Source organism: Carassius gibelio, chromosome B2 (genome assembly GCF_023724105.1).
Source record: "Carassius gibelio isolate Cgi1373 ecotype wild population from Czech Republic chromosome B2, carGib1.2-hapl.c, whole genome shotgun sequence".
NCBI classification, from domain to species: domain Eukaryota; kingdom Metazoa; phylum Chordata; class Actinopteri; order Cypriniformes; family Cyprinidae; genus Carassius; species Carassius gibelio.
Window position 1 is genome coordinate 25,776,814 of NC_068397.1, and position 22,659 is coordinate 25,799,472.

General features: G+C 37.7%; 1 protein-coding gene across 4 annotated transcripts; it reads right to left on the bottom strand.

The window, feature by feature from the left end:
• Window positions 1-496: 496 nt before the first annotated feature.
• zeb1a (zinc finger E-box binding homeobox 1a) lies at window positions 497-22,659 on the bottom strand. 4 transcript variants are annotated; one of them, XM_052547821.1, is made up of 10 exons: window positions 22,398-22,518; window positions 13,407-13,568; window positions 12,906-12,953; window positions 11,369-11,509; window positions 11,087-11,289; window positions 10,850-10,955; window positions 7,902-9,532; window positions 6,455-7,018; window positions 6,189-6,354; window positions 497-3,631 (listed from the first exon to the last, which is right to left on the bottom strand). In XM_052547821.1, exons 1-10 carry the CDS (start codon window positions 22,453-22,455, stop codon window positions 3,075-3,077), a joined length of 3,636 nt encoding a protein of 1,211 aa, XP_052403781.1. In that variant the 5' UTR covers window positions 22,456-22,518; the 3' UTR covers window positions 497-3,074. The 4 variants fall into 4 exon arrangements, with proteins under 4 accessions (XP_052403781.1, XP_052403779.1, XP_052403782.1 ...); XM_052547819.1 differs by having other exon boundaries at window positions 6,189-6,357; XM_052547822.1 differs by lacking the exon at window positions 22,398-22,518 and adding an exon at window positions 21,166-21,470 and having other exon boundaries at window positions 6,189-6,357.

Below are 22,659 nucleotides of genomic sequence, written 5' to 3' on the forward strand. Positions count from 1 at the left end.
TTTTTTGGTTTGCTTTTTTTAGGGAATCTAAACTATTGGACATGGAATATTCCCTTAATGCTGTTGATATAGCATGACACTTTATATTTTTATAGATGAAGATGCAGACTGACCCCATTAGGAAGAAATTTTGAATTAGTCTGACGCATTTTGTTCACTGATTTCTTGTTCTAATAATCTCTTATTTCACTCTTAAATGGAAATTGCAAACTATTTCCTTTCCATTCCAATCGATCCGTTTTCTTGCAAGTCTTTGCAATAGTAGAGTTTGTTCTAATCCAGTGTTTTGCTATGATTTTTAGATACTAAACCTCAAATAGTGGATGCTGTCACTTAACAGTGCTGAACATGTACTCTGTTTGCTTTTTATGGTTTACATATTACAAGCATTAGGTCAGAGTTTTAAATGAAGCACTAAACATCTTGGATACCCACTGTTGTGCGGAAATTATTCACAAAATTTGTTAGAGAATGAATGAGAAATTTAGAAATGACCTGGTGCTTCACTTCATTTTATTTTATGGGGTGGCATCAAAAAAAGGAAACAAAAGAAGAAAAAATCCTATTTATCACCTCATGGAAAATGTGACATTTACACACACACAATGCAAAGTTGGCACAAATAAAAAACAACAACTTTTGGTTTTAAAATGGCTATTTCAACACCAGTACAACAACATGGATCCATGCTCTTTATCACAGGTTTAAGGGTCATTTACAATTACTGTGAAGCTGTTGGAAAACTGAAGCAATGGGTGCAAATATCTGCCTGATTGACTTTCTGTGGTAGAGTTAAAAAATGTTAACACTAATACTGTTAAGTTCGGCTTTATATACTGTATATCAGGGTTTAACTTCCATCGTGGCACTGAGATTAATTGTAAAATACATTGTGTTAAACTACAGTGTTGTGTATGTATTACACACGCAATAAATAAAGGAATACAAAAATAATACGTATATAAAAAGGTTCTACAAATGAAACATTTGTCGATGACAATAATACTGATGGTATTACACAATATACACATGCATAAACACAAAAAGGAATAAACATTTCGAAATACATTGAAATTAATAATACTATAAGGTCTGCTCAGACACAATCAACTTAAACATTTTTAATCCTATGCGCCTCTTTCAAAGTGCTGCTTTCTCTGTGCACTTCACAGTCATATTACATTTGCTTTCTGCATGACTTCGGGATGCTAGGTTTTGTTTCCTCTATTGGGCTGTGCATGGTGGAAGTCTAAAGAGAACATCTGCTGATGATTATAGGTTGTGCTCTCCAATACAATCCTATGATTCATACATTTCTTTCAAGTATATTTCTTTTATAATTGTTCAGCAAATAATCCTTAACCTGCTTCTAATTGGTTTGTATTCATTACTACTTGGTTTGTCTAGTTGTTTAAGGTTATTCTACATATGTTTGGCTACATATGTTGTATTTTCTTTTTTCAGGCAATACCAAAGTGGGCTAAGAGAGAGAAAAAACTTTTCTAAACACTGAAAACCAGCATGAGCTATAACAGCTTGACAAGTGTGCCATTTGATTGACTGAGGGCAGTGTTACAAACTTAAATATTTCTGTAAAACTGTCATATCTTTAGTTGACTGAAGTCTAGATTGTCCGGTGTGACTGTGGAGAACTGTTAATGTTTGTGAATGGCACTTACAGCTTGGCGGTCTTGCATAAGGCTGTGGGTGTGCAGAGCATCTCCTATGAACACAGACTGACACATTACAACATAAAGCCATGTGAAGATGAATGAATCAACAGGTCAAACTGCCTTTGAGGTTGACACTTTTTTCTTTTTTTCCTGAAGTTTTTTGTTTTCATATGGTGTCATGATCGTAAAAAGTATGTTTTAAAAACTTTCCTTTTTTCTTTTTTTTTTACAGTTACAAATATTTTGGAGTGCTTATTACAAAACATCTTTTTTTAAATCGAATTCAAATCTGATTTGAATAATTATTCAGTTGAGTATTTCATTACAAGTGACCAGTTTTAAAATACAAATAAACATTCCTATGAATATTTCCATAATAAAATGTTCTTATTTTTTTTTTGTAAATGAGCTATTAATAGTGAAGTGCAATTTAATTTCCTTCATTAGGCAGATAAACAATCAGATGGGAAAACGAGGCAATGCAAACAACGGCTTGCCTGATTAACATGACAAAAATACTCAATGGTATCTTAAACTTGAGGCATTAAGTATCTGTGGTTAATTACACAAAGAAATGTCCAGGTCATATTTCAGCCCCCAAAAAATCAAGATAAAAATTATATTTTGCATCAAGAAAATAGCCAAATATAAAATACGTGCATTTTTCATTGGATTTGGACAATTAAGCATATTAATCAGTTTCCATTACTGTGATGTTATTAAAAATACTGTAATCCAGTAATGAAAACCATTCTGTCCGGACACAAAAAGTTGCTTATTTTTTTCAGCATGAATTAAACTTTATGGCATAAATTAAAATCAATGTTTATTTACAACTGTTTTAAAGTATTTAAAAATGTATGTGATGGTCTTAAAAATAGCCTTCATTGTCTTCATGCAAAATATAATTTTTTCTTTTTTTTCTTTTGATTTTTCAAGTGAAATATGACCCTTCTTGACAGTTTTCATGAGAATCCCCCCCCCATAAGTAAACCAGTTATACCTGCAGTGCAGAATTTAGTTTTGTTTCTCAAAACTTGAAAATACTGATTTTCGTAAACTTCATTGGCAAATATAAAAGTATAGAAATCTGACTGTACAGAGCAACAAAAACACGTGAATACTGATAAATCGAGATACCGGGGGCGGTTCAGTAACGGAACGAAGCCAAACAACTGAAACTTTAAAGTCCTGCGAAGTCTAGTTGAGTTGGAGTGTCTGTTTCTCCTTCTTAAAAAAACAAGGAAATATTGTTTTGTAAATCAGGCACACCTGGGTTTTATACAGGGTAAAGAACTGAGACAGTTTCCGTTGCAACCGACGACTGTACGTTTACGATGACAAGCTCATCGCCTCTTTCATTAGTCTCACATGAGTGACTGTAAAAAGAGCGTTCATCCTTCAGTCCTCGGTTGCCATCTCTGTGTTTTCTTCATTATTTGTGAGAACTGTGTCCTCCTCCTTTGACTCCTCTGTCTCCATAACATCTTCCGCTTCCACAGTTTCCTCCTCCAAAGTGTCAGCATCTCCGATCTCCAATTCCATCACCATTCCTCCTTCCTCAGTCTCTTGCTCCTCACGACCTCGGTCCTGCTCTTCCTCTCCGCCACTCTCCTCCTCATCTTCGTAATCCTCTCCCACTCGCACCACTCTGATATCGCTCATGTCCAGAGCGGTCAAATCCTCTTCCTCCTCTCCGTCGCTCTCTCTCTCGTCCGAGTCGAGTTGAGAGGGAGGAGTGGAGGTGCTGACCTGCTCCGGCAGCTCATGAGTGTCTCTCTTGCAGTAGGAGTATCTGTGGTTCATGTGCTGAGAATAAGAGCCCGAGTGAGAGAAGCGCTTCCCGCACTTGTCACACTGGTAGGGCTTCTCTCCGGAGTGTAGTCGGGTGTGCTCGATCAGGTGGTGCTTGTGTTTGAAAGCTTTGTTACAGATGCCGCACTCGTGAGGTCTCTTACCTGGAATGATGATGATGATGCAATATGATGAGGTTAGCATATTACCAGGTAAAGTAGCAGGCAAATGTATTGGGACACTTTAAAAATGTATGAATGTCACCGCATTAGATCAGGGGTTTCAAATGTTATAAGCTGAGATATAATATCATATATACTACTATAGTAATACAACTTAATTGTAAAATAAATGGAAATGGAAAGGAGTAGTTATATTTTACTGTGGAGTTGGAAAAATTACAATTCTTTTGTCTTAATTTCTCAGTAACGAGTTACTAGCGGTTATTAGCGGAAATCTAATTTGTATATTCATGAATTATATCTATATATTTTATTATTCTTTCAAAGATAACATTTATCAAAAAAAGTTATGAAGTGTAATTACATTTTATGTTTTACTTGTTCACAGACTCCTGGTTGAAAACCCTGGCAAATATCTTACTTATCTTACTAAATGTTATATGTAACCAGGAGGTGGCGCTATTTCACCATATGTTTCATGTTTTTCTTCCTACCTTAATTGCAAACAGGTGTTGCTTGTTATAGTGATACTGGTATGACATGAACAGGATGCAAGCTTCTACAGACTCTCTACTCCCAACTCCAAACCATGCTACATAGAACGTGTTACTGAGAATGCCTGAAATATGTTGATTTTGGAGAGCTTTGTATGGAGCTTATGATTGTTTCTCTGTTTCTTTGTGTTTGGACAGAGTAAGGCAAAATCAAGATTTTGTCTGCTTTTTTTTTCTTTTCTTTTTTTTTTTCTTAAGGAAAAACTAACTGTTAGATTTGTTTTGAGGTTATCTGAGGTCCCTCTCCTTTTTTATTTATTATATTTATTTTCATCTTATTTAGTTTTTGTTTTATAATAATATTAATAATAATATTGTTAATTATATTGATTTATTTTTTGTTATTTGAGGACCTGTCCCTCTCCTGATGAATTAAATGACTCCCCTGGTTTATCTTAAACTTTATTTTACTTTATCATTATTTTTACATTTACCTATATATATATATATATATTAGTGCTGTCAAAATTAGCGCGTTAACGCATTCGATTAATTTGAAATATTTAACGCGTTAAAAAAAAATAACGCAATTAACGCGGTTGCAGTTTTTTTATTTCCAGTTGTGGCCTATGTGTGTTCAACGTGCAAAGAAATATGGATAAGACCAAGGAAGGACTTTTAGACGGAAAGTTTCAGTATAAAACTCTGCCGGATTACTCTTCAGTCTGCCACAAAAAACATTACTGTTCATTCAGTCTGCCACAAGAAACAGCAACATTAAAATCATGAACTCAAATGTCATTGTTTAAAAAAAAAAAAAAAACAATGACTGTAACAGTGCGTAAATCAGACCTTTCTGTAACGCTAACGTAAATAAGGGTTAAACGAAAATAACGAAATAATTGTGTAGCGGAGTATTTTTTGTACACAGTGCCGCGAACTGTCAATCACTCCTGTACGCGTGCATCACTGTCCTCCTCAGCTGCAGCAACTTGCGCTCTCTCTCTTCATCAAGCTTTAAAACAAAAAGGGGACAAAAAGATCATATTGTCTTTGTGCATAGGCTATAGATTAATTAGATAAATGAATATCTAAATTTGTGCCTTGCCGTCTACGGTATTTTTTTAGAACTTAGAAAAAAGATGCTGCAGCCAATGAACAGCCAGCGGGGGCTGCATGACGACTCAACCTCCGCAGACATTGTGAAGGGCGCTCTGAAAATCGGCAGTGCAGGTAAAAGATTAAAACCTCTATTAAAACAGATGTCCAAATGAGCGTACCGGTACGCTACAAGCACGTTCTGGGCGCACGGAGAGGTGGCGGTACGCTCAAGAGCTATATTTGGAAGTGGCGGTACTGAGTACTGGTGCATACTGGCCCACTTAAAGCACTGGCAATGACTATACTTTGGAATTTTTTTTGCAGTCCACTTAGAATTCAACATGGAAATCATTTTTGTTTTTTATTGGCATTGATTGTTTTGAAATTCAAATGGTACTTACATGCCTGTGTTTTTATTTCTGTAATAAATATGGCTTTCAAGCCAACAGTTAATTTGGAGGATATTGATGGTTTATTGCAGGTATGTTGTTTACATGAGAAAATCTGTGTTACAAGTTAAACAAAAATTCCAATAAACAATCATATTTTGAATTTAAATAGTTTCTTTGTCTTGAGTTTACATTAAATATTTACATTTTACATTTACATATCCAAAAAGTTTCAGTCTTTTAATTGCGATTAATCGCGATTAATCGCGATTAATTTTAAAAAATTGTGCGATTAATTAGTTAATTTTTTTTAATCGATTGACAGCACTAATATATATATATATATATATATATATATATATATATATATATATATATATATATATATATATATATATATATATATATATATATATATCAGCATGTGTTTTATTTGGAAATCACTCCCAACACTTTAACTTTGCAGGCACCACCAGATGAGGTACAGGTATATTTATCTGACATGACTACATTTTTAAGTGTCCAATTTAGGTAAATCGTGTCATTTTTCCGTACCTGTGTGTTCATACTTGTGTCGCAGCAGTGAGCTGCTCTTCTGGAAGATTTTGTCACACAGATCGCAGGCGTACAGGCCACCGACAGTCTTCCTTTTCTTCTTCATTAGAGATGACTCTTCATCATTCTGGTCCTCTGACACACAGTCTGAAGCCGCGTCCGCCACCTTCTGAGGGAAAGACAGACGAGAGCGAATGAGTCCGGAATGATGTCATCATGAAAGGTATGTGCAGAACCTAAAGTTTGTGTGTATTTGTTGTGCTTACCGGACAGTTGTTGAGTATCACCTTCCCATTCGTGTCTGTCAAAGATTTGTCGGGTGTTGTGACGCTGGGGTTGGTGGTGTAGGTGTAGGTGAGCTGGGGGATGAGAATGGTTCGTTTGTTACCGGATATTGCTGTGCTGATGCACGGAATACCACCTGGCTCTGCGATAGCAACCAGGGTTGGCAGTGACGCGGTCACAATGTTTAATGGACCCGTGCCAGCCTGCGTCACATAGATGGTGTTCCCTGGCAACAGTTGCTTCTTAAGGCAGGTGAGGTTGAGCGGTTCCTTTTGGGTGGAGACCGGCAGCTTAGTGGTGGTGCTGTCTTGAGCGGAGCTGGACTTAGGGAGCGAGAGATCCAGAGGCTCACACTGCAGCTCCTCCTCTACGTCTTCTGTCTTGACAATGATGAGATCATTGGTGGAGACACCGGCTGGAGGGGAGGCGGGTGAAGTGGCGCTTTCACTTTGGGTGTCTGCTGAGGTGTCATCAGGGGGTTGTGTGGGAGTGCAGGGGGCTTGGGTGGAGCTCGTTCCTTCAGGTGCAGCAGGTGGTGTAGTTTTCTTGGTCAGAAAAAGCAAAACATTCATATGTTTAGGTAATACACATTCATTTTCAAAAACATCATTAATGACAACATTAAGAAAATGTCTTGGGCTTGACAAGATTATTACATAATTACTTTTGATTATTTAATCTAATGATCTGTGATGTTAACATGCGCTTTACAAAAACAATATTTGTAATCCAATTGCATTTTGCCATCCAAATGTTTTTAGAAGCAAATATTTGAATGTAAAACATGAAAAACAATTATTATTAACTTCTTATGTTAACTTTTGTATTGTTACATTATATTTCATTGAATAAAGTTGTTTATTAATAAGAAATATTGATATTTCTTAAATTTACCAGTAAAAAGTCAGATTGTGAAATATTATTACAATTTTAAATATTTTAATTAGTTTCTATTTATGTTTACAAATTTGGTTGTTATCAACATTGAAAACATTATTGCTTAATATTTTTGTGGAAACATGAAAAGCAGTAACACTTATTTGAAATATATAATTTTTTATAATAATAAAGTCTTTTCTGCTGCTTTTAATAAATTCAACATGTCTTTGTTAAATAAAAAAAAAATTTTTATGGTTGTATATGCACCGTGTGTATATATACAGTATATATTTTTATTTGTAAATTTAATTTAGCTTTTCAAAATCTGTCATAATGTTTCAGAGCTTTAAAGAAAGACTCAACAGCTTCCTAAAATCCTAACATTTTATCATGAATCCACGTTAAGATAAAAATGAATTACTTTTCTTAGGTGCATCTGTGTTAAGCATTTGCTTAATTATGCAATGATTAGTATTAATTGTCAGAAAAGACAAAATTCAGAATTGTGACAGCCCTATTTTACCATTATATAAAATGTTCTGTACTTACCTCTTGATTGTTTTTCAGGTTGCCTGCAGTCTTGAGCAATATCTTCTTGGAGCGCATCTTCTGGTACCACTTGCTGACCGCCTCGAGAGGTAACTTGACTGTCTTGGCCACCTGAGACAGCTGCTCCTCGCTAGGATCTTGGTTCTGACTGTAGGCCTTCAGAAGAGGAAGGAGGCGTTCCGCTGCTCCGCTCTTATCCTTATCCAGTAGAGAGGTGAGAGATATAGTTGTGGGCGACCCTTTGGCGTCACTGTCTTCACAGTCTGAAGGCTTACGTTTACTCGAGGAGCTGTCGCAAAGCAGACACGCCGCGTAGTTATGGAAGTTATCTCCACAGGTGACGCCGCTGTGAGCCGTTCCGGAGTGTGCCACTGCCTCAGTTGTCCTCGTTGTTTGTTTCCCTCCTTTATTTTCATCTGTTTGCATCTCGTTCTCATCTTCACTCTGTATTTCGGCCTTGATCTCGGCCGGAGAGGCCGGTTCGGTTTTGATTATGATTTTTGGTGGTGCGGTCAGGTTTTGTTTTTCACATCTATCCATCGAATCTGTATTTTCAGTTGTCTCCTTCTCTGCTGTTGGAGTGTTTGTAGTCTTCTCTGGAGTTGATTTAGTCTCAGTGCTCTGCATGTTGGAACTAGCGACAGGTATCTGTCGAACAACGAGGCTCTGTGTCCCATCAGCCCTTCTCACCAGCAGTAAAGTTTGCTGGGTGAGCTTTGGTTGTGCGGCCCGAGCTTGAACCAACCTGGCGGCCTGCGCAGGCGTTATCTTGATGATAGACGGCGTTTTGCTGAAGTTTCCGGTTTGGACTGGTTTAATGATGTTTACCTGTGTAGGTTTAGGTGTCCCTGATGTTTGTGTTTCAGTCGAGTTGGACTGTACCGACTGAAGCTGCACCACGTTTGGCTGTGCAACATTGGTCGATTTTGCCTGTGTTGTACTGGTTTGTGTCACTGTGGGCTGCGTTGTGTTCACTTTTACTGCTTTGAGTTGTGAGTCCAGCTGGGGGTTGTAATTGATGATAATTTTGGCATTTCCGTCTTGTCCCACAACTGGCAAAGAGATGGCGGAGATCACCTGCGGCTGCGTTTGCTGCGGCTGCTGCTGCACCATGATGGCTTGCGGCTGCGCTGACACTTGACCTACGATTTTAGCACTCGTTCCATTTCCATTGGTGCTAGTCAACACCTGTCTGATGACATTACCATCCATCGCTGCGTTCAGCGCATTTTGTAAGTCACTTAAGTTAATACTGATTGGCTGGACAAGCCCGACAGTGGGCAGGACCAACGTCTGGATGATGCCTGGTGGAGCCGGGACTCCATTGGTAGTGGTGGAGGCTATTGTGGGTGTTGCTGGTGCAGGTTTGGGTGGCTGTTCGATAGGCTCCTGTTTGATCTGTTTCAGGGGGAGTTGCTCTTGCAGAGGTTTGTTGGTAATGTCCACCTTCTCCCTCAGAAGGATATGTGTAGGGTGAGAAACGGTAAGAGCCGTTTTCACTCCAGGTGTGCGAGGCAGGCCGTTGACCGCAGGGGTCACGCTCGCACACTTCTTACTGCTAATGTGAGAGCTGTAGGACCCCGAGTGTGAGAAACGCTTCCGACAGTTAGAGCACTCATACGGCTTCTCACCTGGATAAACACAGAGAGAAAGAAGCTTATGACTTCTAAGTATATGTAGTTGAACATGTTGGGGTCAGTAGGGTTTTGAAAGAAATTAATGCTTTTATTCAGCTAGGTTGCATTAAATGAATGTATCTCAGTTCCCACAAAAACTTTTAAGTAGCTTTACACTGATTTTCAACACTGATGATAATAAGAAATGTTTCTTGAGCACCAAATTAGCATATTAGAATAAATTCTGTAGGATCATGTGATACTGAAAACTGGAGTAATGGCTCATGAAAATTCATCTTTGACATCACAGGAATAAAATCTATATTAAAATATTTTAAAATGGAAAACATATATTAAATTGAACAAATATTTAACACTTTTAATAGTTTTTACTTTATTTTTGATCAAATAAAAGCAGACTTTTGAGCTTTAGAGATGCTTAAAAAAATAAAAAAATCACAAACGTCAAACTTTTATACACTAGTGTATACATTTATAAAATGCTCAGTGCTAACAAATAGTTCAAATATCAATTTCTATTTATTTTTTTATTTAAAGCAGCTTAATGGGAGATGTTTTATACTGTTCAAACTTGCATAGTAAAACATTGTAAATAACATATTCTTAATATAATAATTTTACATAGTCCACATTTGTACATTTGTAAAAATGAAAGGTTATTATAGAAGCTTGTTAAGGAAATTGTATAGCTCACAATTGCAAATGTATCTCACAATTTAACTTATATATATATATATATATTTACCTCTTATTTTTATGTGTTCCCATTTTTTTATTTATTTTTTTATTATTTTTTCAAAGCATACTGAAAAAAGAAAATATTACTCAAACATTTGTATTTGCAATTTTCTGGTGTTTCCCTCAGACAGCGTGAATATGTATAAGTATCATTTAGTTCATAACTGGTGGTGTGTTGCTTAACAAATCTTGCTAACCCGCGTGATGCAGGATTTTATAATCTAGGGTTACATGCAATGCTAAAAATAAAAAAATGAACAAGGTTAAAAGTGGAAAGGGAAAATGTAAAGTTGTTCCAAACCTGTCTCAGATTATTTCTTCTGCTGAACACAAAAGAAGATATTAAGAAGGTTGTTGGTAACTAAACAGTTGTTGGTCCCCCCTGACTTCCATTGTATAGAAAAATACAATGAAAGTCAATGGAGACAAACATCTTTCCAAATTTCATCTTTGTTTTCAGTTGATGAAAGCCATTCAGACAGGTTAGTAACAACTTGAGAGTAACACAATTTTTATTTTGAGTTTACAAAAGTGTTAACAAGAGTAAAATGATATTTCCTGTATTTAACTGACCGCTGTGTATGCGTAGGTGCTCCTTCAGGTGATGTTTGTATTTGAAGGCCTTGGAGCATTCTGTACACTTGAACTTCCTGTTTCCGCCTGACTGAGAAATAGTCCGCTGAAAAGAGACAGACAGGAAAAGGCTGTTTGAAAGCGTTTTTGAGTCAACACGCGACTGTGAACAAAAGCTCTGTGTGATTTCCTCCACAGAGGTGTGAACATTGTGAAGGTGCGAGAGCAGCGCCGTACCTGCTCCCGGATGTGTCTGTGTGAGGTCATGTGACGGACGAGCTGCGTGCGGTAGGTGAAGGTGTAGCTACAGAGGGAGCAGCAGTAGTTGTCCTCGTTCTTTTCATGGCGCAGTTTAATGTGGTCCTTCAGCGACGTGTGACGCTTGTAACCGCGGGAACAGTGCGGACAGGTGTGCAGCTGCGAGAATGTGTCAGGAGTACCTGAGAGACAGATGCACCATTAAATACACTGTAGCCAAAAAAAAAGCAACTGAAGGACAGACAAAAACTTGGTGGCTACCGTTCTCATCGTGAACCCCTCGCTCTGGCGTTCTCGGATGTTCCTCTGGGCCGTCTGAGTAAATATGCTCGGTTTCCGTCTGCTTTTCCTCACCGGCCACTTCATCGTCAGCACCATCTTCCTCATCAGTGACACACTCCTCTTTCAAACACACACAGGCAAATTACAACAGGCTGATTTTCTCAGCATGAAATACAGGTGTTGGTCAAAATAATGTGAACACCTGGGAAATAAGCAATAGTACTTTATTAAGGTGTTTACCACCATTTGTCTTTAATACAGCTTCCAACTCTCTTAGAATAGATTCATACAATGAGTGAATGGCCTGCAGTGGAAAGTCATGTACAGAACATCTGCCAGTTGCTTTAGAGATGTTGAAGGAGGCAATCTACTTCACACTTTTTTTTTCTCCAAATCTGCCCACAGTGGTGATATAATATTCAAGTCAGGTAACTTGTTTGGTTTGGGAAGAAGCTGAAGTCAGAGAGTACAGACAACTAAAAAATTGATTAAAGATCATCACAACATTTTTTTGCTGTTGCCTATCCAAGCCCTTTTCCTTTTGGGTTGAAACATATACATAATGATATACAAAAAACAACCTGACTGCATCTTTGTTTAGTGAAACAATGTGAAACACGCATTGGGTTTAATCGAAACGGATTAACCTACACACAGACACTGCATTTTTGGGTTGGATGGTAATGTAGCAGTCTTATGAAAGTACAGTGTAATTATATTTGACTGGGAAGTGTGCCAGTATGGCCCACAAGGACCAGGTGACGCATAACGAATGAATAACGACCTGAGAGAGGAATGAGCTCACATGCACCTGATCCAGCCATCCTACGCTAACAGACTCTCACAGACATGTCAGTTCAATTATTTTTCCCTGTACTAAAGTGATTCCAATCTCTTAGACTTTCCATGACAAGCAGGCCTAAGTAGAGTAATAAACCAAGCCTTCCCTAGTTCTCAGCAGCTCGAGTGAAACTGAAAACTTGTGTTACGTCTAAAACTCCCTGTTGTTTTCTGCTCTGTGTCTGAATGCCCTGTCTGAAGCTGGAATATAGTGCATGCGCATGCTGACTTTGTAAATAGTTACAGAGGAAAAACTGGGCATCATACACTAAAAGACTGAGGAACAAACACTAGACTTTCAAGTTATTCCAGGCACAACAAACTCAAGCAGAAACATGCACTTCATTTCTGTGAAGTGAAAACAATATGTGTTCTAAAATCAGCTCAAAACATCAAACGCATTTCATATCTTCTGACTGGATGAAAAATTCTGAAGCTAAAAAATCTCAATGGCCATCATACACTACGCATTTTTGTGAAATCTGTCAACTTGGATTGCCCAAATCTGTTGTTTCTAGCACTGACCCCAACCCCCCCCCCCCCCAGACTGCATATTGGGGCAAAAATGTGTGCAAAACTTTAATTAAGTGTATTCCAGCCACTGGCAAAGCCTAAGAAATCAATGAAAAATAATAATAAAAAATCCTTAAGAGTGGCTATGTTTCACTAAACTGACCTTTGACCCTTATTTCTTGTATTAAAGCATCTGGCCCCAGGCTGCCATCTGTTAAAAAAAAAAAATACCTCAATGTTTTGATAAAATCAATATATTATTAAAATAGGATTCATGAAATTTGTTTAAATTTTGCTCCAACTGTTGTTTAATCATTGTTAGTGGGAATAAGAATCAGTTCAAGGGATGAAACCCAAGAAAAGAAAAAAAAATGCAGAGCATAACAAACTGTTAATCTTTTTCAATTGTTTCAGAGTATTTTTAACACTAGTAACCAGTTGGCATTACTAGTTTGTTCTGATCATGAAACCAAAGAATTGTTTTTACAATAAACTTTCAGAAACGTCTCAATCCCGCAGTGAGGGGAACAGTTCACCTATCTAGTGATGAGTGCAGCAGCGGTATCAGACTCTACACCACAGAAGCCACGCTGTGATAAGATGCTGTATATCAAACATTAGTCACTCTTATTCTTGCCACTTTCTCTCTTATTGTTTTACTCACCGTCCTGTGTGCATGTGTCAGAGAGCTGCCGTGCTGCTTTGAGCTGAAATACTGAGGACTTTTGGTCCGGATTGTCAGCAATACTGTCCTCCTCTACAATGTGCAGTTTGTCTTCATCGTCTGAATCTGAGGTCGCCTCCGGCACACTGCTCAAACTCCTCACTACATGAAAAAGAGCGAATGACCTTATTAGTTAAGGATCACAGATGTTCCCGAATCCCCAATGAACAAAGATATCCCTACTCTTTTTGCACTAATGGCCATGTTTGATGCTGTTTAATCACATGTGCATGTGTTTGCAAACAGGACACTTGTTTGTTCTGCTCAAGCGATGATGTGTCTAATCAGTAACAGCTGTGATTTTTGGCATAACAGAGGGTTAAAACATGTAAACACGCATGCACAATCGCATACAGAAATATATGAAAATGCATACAATACAAGGTATAATCTGTGCCCTGAAGACAGGAAGTGAAATTCGGTTCATTTTAGATCAGTTTCCTGCAGCCTAGAAAAGCTTTCACCTGCTGTATGACATCATCAGAAACACAATAGTAAATGGAAAGACAATATAAAAATGTTTTCAAAAGTACGTCACAGACCTGGATTATTTATCTATATCTAAGAACACTGGTATTTAAAATGCCTTTCAATTGTGCACAAGAATATGAGCTACTGGAAAACTCATTTCTGATATGATTGTGTTTGTGCTTGTGCACAAGGCAGGATATGAAGAATACTTCCACATGTGCACAGATTTCAACATGTTTGGTTTCTATGGAGCTCATCCAGTTTCTTCTGCTGGCAGAATTAGAGGATGTCAACAGGAAGTGATGTAGAAGTGATCAGATTATGCAAAAAACTGTTCCTGTTTAAGGTTTCTGTTCCTTGAAACTGCCTACACAAAATAATGTCACATACCTGTGCATGCCCGAACTAAAAATTATTAAATTCTGCCAGACAGATGGAAAAATCGTTCAAAAACCTTCTAAGTTCTCACAGCTGATTCAGATCACAGCTGAATATCTGGCCCATTCAGTAGACAGCTGAAATCACAGCTTTTCGCTATTTAGCAGGTGCACAATAATCAGAGATGATAAAAATGCATTTAAATGTGATCTAATTTAATTTCATTCATTGTTCCAGTCACATTGAAGAGCTTTTGTCTCTGAAAAAATAATGAAGACTGATGCTTCCTAGACGACTTGAAGTTTCAAGGTCAAGAAAACAGGTAAATTTCATAGTTTCACAAAGTACTTAATTCACAGAAATATTGTCCACTCCATTACTGCTAAATTTCTGTCTGTTCTTCACACAATGCTACTGTATCAGAATTGCATGAGTTATACATTGCATTTTGTGTCTCTTTTGGAGCCTGACTTTTTCTGGACTCCTTTATACTTCCACAGTCTGACTGTTTGGAAACAAGCAGCGTAAACATTCTTCAAAACATCTCCTAATGTGTTCCACAGAATGGAAGTCATACAGGATTTGTAATGACATGAGGGTGAGTAAATGATAAACAAGAAGTTATTATTTTTGGGTGCACTGTAAAGGACACACACACTTGTGCAGTCTTTTTGGGTGTGTTTATAGTGCAGCAACAGTGCTGGCAGGTAGAACCGTTTGAGTGTGAACCCAATCAACACAATCAGGTCACCATGGCAACCTCAATTTCATGTGACATTTCCTGGGATGAGGTGATTTGGCTTGTTATAGAGTGCACCTGCCACCATATGCACACATACGCACACAAACTCTGAATTCATGCAGGAGAATACGGTTTCAAATAGGAACACCTGCTATTCTGAAGGATAAGCAACTGAAAACACAAATAAACAACTTAGCGCACAGTTTGCATTGAAGAGTATGCAGACTTTCTTTGTCATCACAAATATATATTTTTAATGTTATTTCAAATTGCAATGATATTTTACAATATTATTGTTTACTGTATTTTTGATCAGATAAATGCAACATTGTTGTGCATATTTCTTTAAAATTTGAACAGTATGTTTTCAACTGATACCAGATAATCAGTTTTTTTTTGTTTGTTTATACAAGCATATGTATGTGTTTATACATGGTTGAGTGCATATTCATACCCAGTTTATAAACTCCTTTCAGAATTTATATAAATATATATACAAGATAAAACACTTTTTTTTTCCAGTTTAGTACAGAAATTTAGTATCTTTCACAAGCTACATAAAATATTGTGTATATATCTGTCCCAAACAACAGATAATTAAAGAAGCTACTATTACTCCTATAACGATATCTGTCAATTGTTCTATGGAATAAATATAAATATCTATGATGTGAAATGGCTTTCTCTTTTTTTTAAGAGTAAATTCAATCGCCAAATAAAATGTGAAATATAAAAATCTTGCAATTCATGCTCAACTGAATAAATATATTTTAATGTTCGTGTTTGTGTACAGTCGAGAAAAGAGAAGGAAAGATGACAATAACTATCTCTATGGCATGAAATGTGTGTGTGTTAGGACATAATCAATTTAGAGTAACTTGGGAGCAGTGGTCACCAGCTCTTTTGGTTAATAAGAGTCCATATGCACACTATATGAGCCACGTGAGACCAATTAAACACACTGTACCGTCTACCGGTGTGTTTTCTTTCTCTCATCATCCATGTAAACTCATTCACCAACATATCACTGCTTTGTTCTGTCACACAAACACAAGTCCCTCCCAACCCTCCCCCACCCTAAAAAAGAAAGAGAAAAGCCCTCCTCTTTACCCTGAGAAACTTTCCCCCTGTGGTACAAAGAGGCGGCAAACCGCCAGGAGAGATTAGCATGCAAAAAGAGATGCTCAGCAGTCACAAGCCCCCCACAAACACAGAGTGAAATGTGAAAAGCTCTTTAATGCCCTCTGTATCCCTTTTCTATCAACAGGGAAGTGTGAGAAGAGCTCAGTGCTACAGGTGCTCGTTTTGTCTTTGCTTGTCCCATGCATGCATGCACACATTAACTCATGCATTACAATATACTTGATTGTTATAAATGTAAATTGACATTTTAGGGCTCATTTGAATGGTTTAGAAAATGTAATTTACCTCACCCTGTAAACATATGAGATATTCTACTTTATCAGAAATATAATATTAAAACTAACAAGACATAAAATTACCATAAAACAATTTCAGATTATTTTGTGTTGTTAATGATAAAATAACTGACAATAAATCTGTGAGAAATGCAAACAAAAAACTATTATATATCATCTTATATTGTGTACAAATATAAGCTTCTTATATGCTTAGATATTTAAGCATATAATTATAATATAATTATAAACTATGCTTCTCTTCCATCTTTATGACCCTATAACTCTAGCACTCTCTATTTTAATTCTATTTCTTAAAAAAAAACTTGCCTCTTTTAGACTTGCACTCTATTCATTTACTAACTGCTTGTTTTCTTTAAAAACATTAAAATAAATAACAGTAGCTTCTTTAATCTTTTTGCATTCTGTTTGTTTTCTTTTTATTAAACAAATAACAAAAGCAAAAAAGGCATCTAACACTGACTCTATTCTTTTTCAGTTCTATCGGTTTTATTATATAATTATAAACAACAAAAACCTGCGTTAAGCTAACTGAGACTTGTTATAGCACTTGTGTATCATTGCTCTTTTGTCGTTTTTGATTGCTTCCACTGTCCTCATTTGTAAGTCACTTTGGATAAAAGCTTCTGCTAAATGTAAATGTAAAATATCCACACACACACACACACACACACACACAGTACTATATATATTACATCTATGTATGTACATGTATAATTAATGTATAGTTATACAAGAGTAATCAATTTTAGATATGTTATTACTAGGCAAGAATATATAATTATATTCCCTCTCTCTATATATATATGTGTGTGTGTGTTAAATGTATATTAATTATGTGTTTTTAATTATCATTAACCCTAGAAATTAGGGCTGCATGATATTAGGAAAAAATGACATTGCAATATTGCACACTTACATTCTCATTTTAAATTATTTAAACATCAAAGTATTATTTAAATTAGAGTAAATAATTTGTTTTTAACTCTAGGATATGGTTTGAATTGTTAATGTATTAATTAACAAACATAAACTTACCAAGAGCAATACTTTTGTTACTATATTTATTAATCTTTGTTTATCTTAGTTTATAAAAACACAGCTGTTCATTGTTTGCTAATTTTACTTTACAGGGATGCACCGATCATGATTTTTCAGGGCCGATTCTGATACTGATTTTTTTTTTTACAAGCAAACTGGCCGATTACGATACCGATTTCCGATTTTTCTTTTTATTAGATCTTTTAAGCAACAAGCAAGAACGAAGGAAAGTGTGCATAAACAAGATATTTGGTATTTAATAGGCTAAACTTGCTTTTGGCTATTGAAAACAATAACTGTAACCATCTGAAATTAACGGCAGTAACTGCACAGTAAGTAGCCTACATTCAATACAAACATAGATGGTACAGACATCAGCATTTAGCTTTTGTTTTTGATTTGGGTTGAAACTAGGGCAGAACGATATTGGGAAAAAATGACATTGCAATATTTTATTTTTCTGCGATATATACTGCGATATGAAATCTAATAAAAATTTTCTTACAAACAAAAATGAGGTGAGCAGATTTACATTCTCATATTAAATTATTATGACACCATCCTGTCAATTGATTAATATGCGCGAGGGAGAGAGAGCAAGACAGCACTTGTGTTGTTTGAAGACAGCGAGCGTGCAGCTGGGGCTCGCTCTCTCTCGCGCGCTCTCTCTCTCGCTGTCTCTCACGCGCTCTCTCGCTCGCACTCTCTCTCTCGCTGACCTGTCAAAACTTTCACTCTGTGGTTAAGCTGTGGAATTAATCCGCGATTTACATTCGTCAAGGGCCGGGGAGCAGCTGGCCCGTACAGTTAATGAATAACGCATCAACTACGACAGCCTACATCGCAAATCTGTGATGTGACTATTGTGGATTCGTACATCGCGATATCGATGCTTAAACGACACAACGTGCAGCCCTAGTTGAAACTACAGAGAACTGGCCTTAAATAAAAGATTAACTATAACCATGTGAAATTAAAGGCAACAACTGCATAGTTCTACAGTCCAAACAACACAATCAACACACATTCAATAAGATGTTTCTTAATCAGCATTCAGTATTTTAGTTTTTAAATTTGGTTTTAAATAAAAAAAAGGTCTTTACCAGTGAGACTAAATAAAAGTATGCTATATAAATACATTTTCCAAAATTTTAAAATCAAATAATGTTTTTCTAATAAAAAAAAACCAAAAAAAACCCCACACATTTCAGTTTTGTCACAGTTTAGGCCGATACGGCACATGCCACCTTGTGTAATTATCTCTGCAGTTTATAATATCGCACAAGATTTGACAACACAGAAAACATTTCATCACTGGATAGTTTTTTTTTTCTCGACACCACCGTGTCAATTGATTTCAATTAATATGTGTGAGGGAGAGAGATCAAGTCAGCGCTCGTGTTGTTTAAAGACGGTGAAGGTGAGCGTGCACGCGTGGCCGGGGATCTCTCGCGCTCTCTCTCTCTCTCTATGCTCGTTCTTATATGCGCCCTTTTAAATTAATCCGAGAAGCACATTCATCAAGGGCCGGGGAGCAGCAGGCCCGTACAGTTAATGAATAACGGATCAACTACGACAGCCTATGTCGCACATCCTGCGATGTGACTATCGTGGATTCGTACATCGCGATATCGATGCTTAAACGACACATCATGCAGCCCTACTAGAAATATACATTTACATATATATACAGCGGGGACATGTATATATATGACTTAGTATTTTGTAAAAAAAAAAAAAAAAACGTTGGCAAGCACAGATGTAAGATGTTTTTGTAGTTGGTCACCAGGATTGAACACATCTCAGGAGGGATTTTGATCTACTCCTCTTTACTGATCCTCTCTACACTTGAGGTTTTTTGCTGTCGTTTGGCAACTTAGTTTCAGCTCCCTCCACAGATTTTCTATACGATTGAGGTCTGGAGACTGGCTATGCCACTCCATGACCTTAACGTGCTGCTGCTTTTGTTGCCTTGGCGGTATATTTCAGGTCAATGTCATTGTCATGCTTGGAAGACCCATCCGTGACCCATCTTCAGTGTTCTGGCTGAGGGAAGAAGGTTCTCGTATAAGATTTTACAATACATTGCCCTGTCCATTTGCCCTTAAATGTGGTGAAGTCATCCTGTAACCTTAGCAGAAAAACAGCCCCAAAGCATAATGTTTCCACCTCCGTGCTTGACTGTAGGGAAGGTGTTCTTGGGGCCTTGTGTAGATCTACAGTCTTGTCTCTGACATCCTTTGACAGCTCTTTGTTCTTGCCCATGGTGGTGAGAGAGGTTGGAATGGAAGATACAGATTGTGTGGACAGGTGTCTTATACACCTAACAAGCTGACATTAGGAGTAACTTCTTAAAGTGACAGGACTAATCTGTGTTCCACATGGGCCATAACCAATCCGTGGGAGCCGTGTACACACACACACACAAACATATAGTATAAAATATACAAAACACACAGTGAAATCTTAAAACAAGAGAATCTTCCTGACCCGACAGAAATGATAAATGTTAACATGTGTGGCTTTAAAGGTCAAAGGTTGACCGAGGGTCATGAATGAGAAAGGGGAAAACAAAAACCTTAATGTCTTCCTGTAAAATACCACAGTTACAAAAAAAGAAACTACTAGGTCTATCTGTAAGCTATTTTTTACTTTCTGTATCTCACTTGAGATGTACATGAAAGTGTAAACTGCAACTTAGCCAATGAAAAAGAGTCTCGAAAGGACCGTGTGACCTCATTTCCGTGCTGTGACGTCCTGGGTCTCTGGAACATATCAAGCACGAGAACCAGCGGCAGGAGAAATGAAAATAAAAGTCACGGCAGCATCACTGCTCCTCCTAGTGCTTACGTCACACCGGCCGTTCATAACACAATACATCCGTCGTCCGCACCAAAAAAATAAGTAAATGCATACAAAACCTAGTTTGCTGTGTATTCTTATAATATTTAATAACCAAGTCATATCACACGAAATATCCGAAACCGACCACAACATGTTTAACAGAGGCAAAACTGTCAGAATACACTAGGTAACGACGGGCACAGTGAATCAGCGCCTCTCTACACCTGAATCCTAACGTTACCTTTGTTTCCATACAAAGAAAGTGTGCTTTAAAAAACGAATCCCCACAAAACAGCTTAAATCAGGCGTTTATGCTATGTTAAAATAGCACACTTAATAAAAAACGCCAATGAAGGCACCTATGTAGGTGTTTCGTCACCTATCCTACCTGGCTCGACTCCGACTCGCGCGAGCAGCAGCCCCGCCCTCACTGCAGCAAATAACGGTCCACACCGCCATTACACAAATAACGGTACCTTACGGAAAAAATGACCTGTTTGACTTCTGACCAGAAATACGACGGAAAGCACAACTAACAACCACATTATGCACTATATCTTTCGTTCCCAACCACTTTACGGCAGCTGAAACTGGACTCCTGCGCGAAAATAAAAACAAAAACAAAACAACCTGCGTTCTAGCAACGAGCGTACAGCGTGATATTACTCAGTAGTAACGTTGTATGAAAGCCAAATAAAAGGTAATCGGTTATCACTGTGAGCGATGCGGACGTCATGCACGTCTGCAATCAAACACCGTCATCATCTTCTCTCTCTAACGTTACCTGCAGAAGTTGCCATTTGCCGTAGCGTGCGCTGGGCGCCTCTCTCGTGCTTCGCTCGGGCAGATACCGTTTCACACACCGATTCCCTTCCACCGTCTGGGCAATCACGGCACTGGACACGCGAGGAGGGTGATGAACGGTAAAGGAGGACATTGGCTCGCTCCGTTGTCTCCTCACCGTTCAGGTAAACACGTTGACGGCTCCTGAGCGTGTTACGTCGCGAGCGTATCCGCGCTCGTAGTCACACGCACGCACGCACGCACAGGAAAAGGTAGCATGGTGCTCATAACTGCACGGCGGACCGTATTACCGGAAAGGTTATTTAAAGAGAAAGCAACGTCAAACCAGAAATCAACAGCATCTATTCCGTGTTTGGCGTGGATGTTTAGATAAGAGGTGGACGAAAGCAATATGCTCTTTTAACATTACTTTATCAAGAGATGCAGAGTTGACTTCTTGTGGTATTTCTCTGCAGACTGTAACATTTCTTAATGAGGAAATGGCAAAATCTAGTCATATATTTAAATGGAACACTTTTAATAATATGGCAGAGTATTGTCTGTTATTAATTAAACTAAACTAAAATCTATAACAAACATCCAGCTAAAGAAAGATCGCTATGGGATTAAGGACTGGACGCTCTTAAAGGTATAATGTTAGTCCAGAAAAAAAACTATATTATACTACTGCCTTAAGGTCACTTATAGTCACTTATTGCAAATTTTGCAATGCAAGTAAATGGTTACTGAGACTGTCATTCTGCTGAACATTTCATAGACATACGTTTGAAACAACATGTTAAATGATAACATAATTTTGGGGGTGAACTGTACTTTTAAGTGTTTCGTTAGATTTGTGAGCAACAACTGTCAAGAATCCCACTAAGAGACGTCATTTGAATGCAAATAAAAGTTTATGCTTTAGTGTTGTCAGTACTCTAGTTTTGAATGAGTGAAACACCATTTGATTCACTCTACAAGTTTTTGATCAAGCAAATTCTAAAATAAAACAAAACGCGAGTCGTTCCGTATAACGGTCCGGACAGGCTCAGGTATACGGGTGCAGCACACTGGTACAGCCCAGCCCGTTCCCATAGTACACAACTTCATAAGTCGTCATTAAACCAGTCCAAAGATGGAAAAGAAAAAAAAAAAACCGGATGATTTTTATAGAAACTTCTCGGCCTTTCCGTTCTCGTGTATGTGTGTCTGGTTTCAGCCTGTGGGACTCACCGTTGTTGCGTCGCGGCTGTGTCTGTTTTCTGCGCTGGCACCTGGGGCCATCCGCCATTATTTTTTACACTGTGTCTGAACCATAGACAGTAAGGTCTGAACAGTCTATGGTCTGAACTCTGCCTCGCGAGTTGAGCCCCAGTATCCCCCTCGGTTACCCCCTCCCCATAACAGGCCCCTCTCCGCACCTGGTTTACGACATTCTGCTTTACGACATAACCTTTTAATACTGTCTATGGTGAGGTGAGAACACCTCTTCTCT

Coding starts and splice junctions, on each gene's coding strand:
- zeb1a (XM_052547819.1), bottom strand. CDS start 22,455: ATGGCGGATGGCCCCAGGTGCCAGCGCAGAAAACAGACACAGCCGCGA. Junction 12,954..13,406: donor TGACACATGCACACAGGACG/GTGAGTAAAACA, acceptor TTTTTTTAACAG/ATGGCAGCCTGGGGCCAGAT. Junction 9,533..10,849: donor GCACCTACGCATACACAGCG/GTCAGTTAAATA, acceptor GTGTTTATCCAG/GTGAGAAGCCGTATGAGTGC.